This window comes from Coptis chinensis, chromosome 8, assembly GCF_015680905.1.
Source record: "Coptis chinensis isolate HL-2020 chromosome 8, ASM1568090v1, whole genome shotgun sequence".
NCBI lineage: Eukaryota > Viridiplantae > Streptophyta > Magnoliopsida > Ranunculales > Ranunculaceae > Coptis > Coptis chinensis.
This window is the reverse complement of record NC_141463.1, coordinates 39,696,412-39,698,822: the sequence shown is the minus strand read 5'-3', so window position 1 is coordinate 39,698,822 and position 2,411 is coordinate 39,696,412. Positions and strand designations below refer to the sequence as shown.

The 2,411-nt window shown below is 39.7% G+C and overlaps 1 protein-coding gene across 1 annotated transcript; it reads left to right on the top strand.

The window, feature by feature from the left end:
* Positions 1-1,230: 1,230 nt before the first annotated feature.
* Positions 1,231-1,932, top strand: LOC147481452 (uncharacterized). Its single transcript, XM_086578936.1, has one exon. The coding sequence runs from the start codon at positions 1,231-1,233 to the stop codon at positions 1,930-1,932; it is 702 nt and encodes a 233-aa protein (XP_086435062.1).
* Positions 1,933-2,411: the final 479 nt, after the last annotated feature.

Below are 2,411 nucleotides of genomic sequence, written 5' to 3'. Positions count from 1 at the left end.
GTTTCCTCTCCTTTTTGCACTGGCAGAGGATTGCTTTAGTAGGCTTACATAATTTGGTAAAGGAAAGAAAGTTGAAGCACATGATTCTAAACTCAAAATACTCTAGCCCTTCTCACCTCATGTTTGCTGATAACTTATTTCTTTTTTGTAATGCTAATATGAGAGGTATTAAAAACCTTGTTAAGCTTCTTGATATATATGAGGTAGCCTCGGGACAATTCTTTAACAAAGAAAAGTGCAAGATCTTTCTGAGCCCTATGACAGAAATAAAGAAGACAAAGCTTATTGAAACTCTGAATATGAAAGAAGGAGAATTATCGGAGAGATATTTGGGAGTCCCACTCTTCATGGGAAAGCCTACCAAAGTAGCTTTGGCACTGCTAGTGGATAAAATAAGGAAGGAAGCTGCAGGATGGGTTGGACACATACTTTCATTCCAAGGAAGGGTGGTGTTGGCAAAGCATGTACTTAATAGCATCCCAGTGCACAATATGGCGATTTATAAGTGGCCGCAGTCTATCATAAAAGAAGATGAGGCAATCATCAGGAATTTTATATGGAATGGGGATCCATCAACCAAGAAATCTACCACAGTTTCATGGGAAAAGACCTGCAAGCGACCGGATGAAGGAGGACAGGGTCTCAGGAAGCTAAATGATATTAATTTGGCAATGCTTATGAAGTTGACATGGGCTCTTTTAAATGACAATTCGGATTGGGCAAGTTTTATGAAGGCTAAGTGCACCAACAGAGTCGGAGGTTGGTCGGAGTACAAAACTTCCACAGTTTGGATAGGAATCAAATAGGCACTCAGAGAAATGGGACCGCATCAAGGATGGGTCATAGGGAAGGGAAACTCCATAAACATTTGGAGGGACAACTGGTCCTTGACAAACCCAATATGTGACCACTTCAAGGCAAGGAAAAGAGGTCATCAGGCTCAAAGACAAACTAGAAAGCTGCATACAAGGCAACCAATGGATTTTTAACAACTCAATGTTACAAATCCTGGAAAGAGTAGGCATCAACGCATACAAACTACAGCAGCTAAGATTATCAATAAAAGACAGACGAGTATGGATTTCGTCCCTTATGGGAAACTTCATAGTGACTGGGGCTTATGAGGATATCAGAAGCAAATCATAAAAGCAGGGATGGGCAAAATTTCTATGGAGCTCCCTTGCTTCACCAAAAGTTAAAGGAACAGGATGGAAGATTTTTCATGGTACAATGCATACTGATGATAGAATTAAAGGAAAAATGAAGATTAAGCTCGCCTCAAGATGCGGAGTATGCAAGAGCAATGAAGAGAGACAAACCTACTTGTTGTTTCATTGTACGGTAGCAGTGAGAGCTTGGACATACCTTACCAATCTTTTTAGCCTAACGAGGATTCCTCAGGAAACAAATGATATTCTACAACAAACTAAGCACTTCAGTTCACTGTTGCTGGACATGTGGAGAGCAGCAAGCATCACTTGCTCAGTCAGCATATGGAAAAATAGAAACCAGGTAATCTATGATGAAAAGACACCGAATTTCAAATTCATTTGCCAGGAAATTAGAAGAGAAATGGTAAGAGCCCATAGTAAATCAAAAGGGCACATGAATAACAACACACAAGATATGATGCTCCTACAAAGACTACGACTAAAGCACAAGCTACGGGGTTTGCAGAAGGTAATTGAATGCTATTGGTTATTGCCACCAGAGAATATCCTGAAAGTGAACACAGATGGTTGCTCAATTGGGAACCCAGGAAGATCATGGTGGAGTAACATATTCAGAGACAAAATGGGCAAAGTTATGGGAGTTGCAGCTGGAGGGTTAGGAATCACAACAAATAACATGGTAGAGGCAGTTGCGATCTTGGAAGGAATCAAGAAGGCGCTAGAGCTGGGATGGACATCCATCTGGGTAGAGACAGACTAGAAGGCTATGGCTCAAGCTTTTCAGCATAACAAGGTTCACTGGTCAATGAAGGACACTTGGGAGCAGCTAAAGAGAGAGGTTACATGGATAAACATCATTCACACTTGGCGAGAAGTTAACTTTGCGGCAGATTGCATGTCAAAGTATGGTGCGACACTACCTGCTGGTATCCATAGGTGATGGGATGTGAGGCCAGAGTTTTTGAGAGTAGAAAATCCAAACCTCACTTATTTTAGATTTGTAACTTAGAAAGAAAGATGTCACTTGGTGAGGATCAACTGTACTTGTAAAGGTAGAACTTTTGTAACTCCATATTTTATTAATTAATCAATTACCTTTAAGCAAAAAAAGAAAAGTGCAACAATACACTCATGCATCTCAAATCAACTTGAAGATTAAATTTCTAATCATTGACATTGTTCTTTTCATTAATCTAGTTAAATAGTTAAGTAGTTAAGTAGATATATAGTTAAGTAGTT

Bases quoted from the DNA above. Each gene is read 5' to 3' on its own strand.
- LOC147481452 (XM_086578936.1), top strand. From the start codon at position 1,231: ATGCATACTGATGATAGAATTAAAGGAAAAATGAAGATTAAGCTCGCC.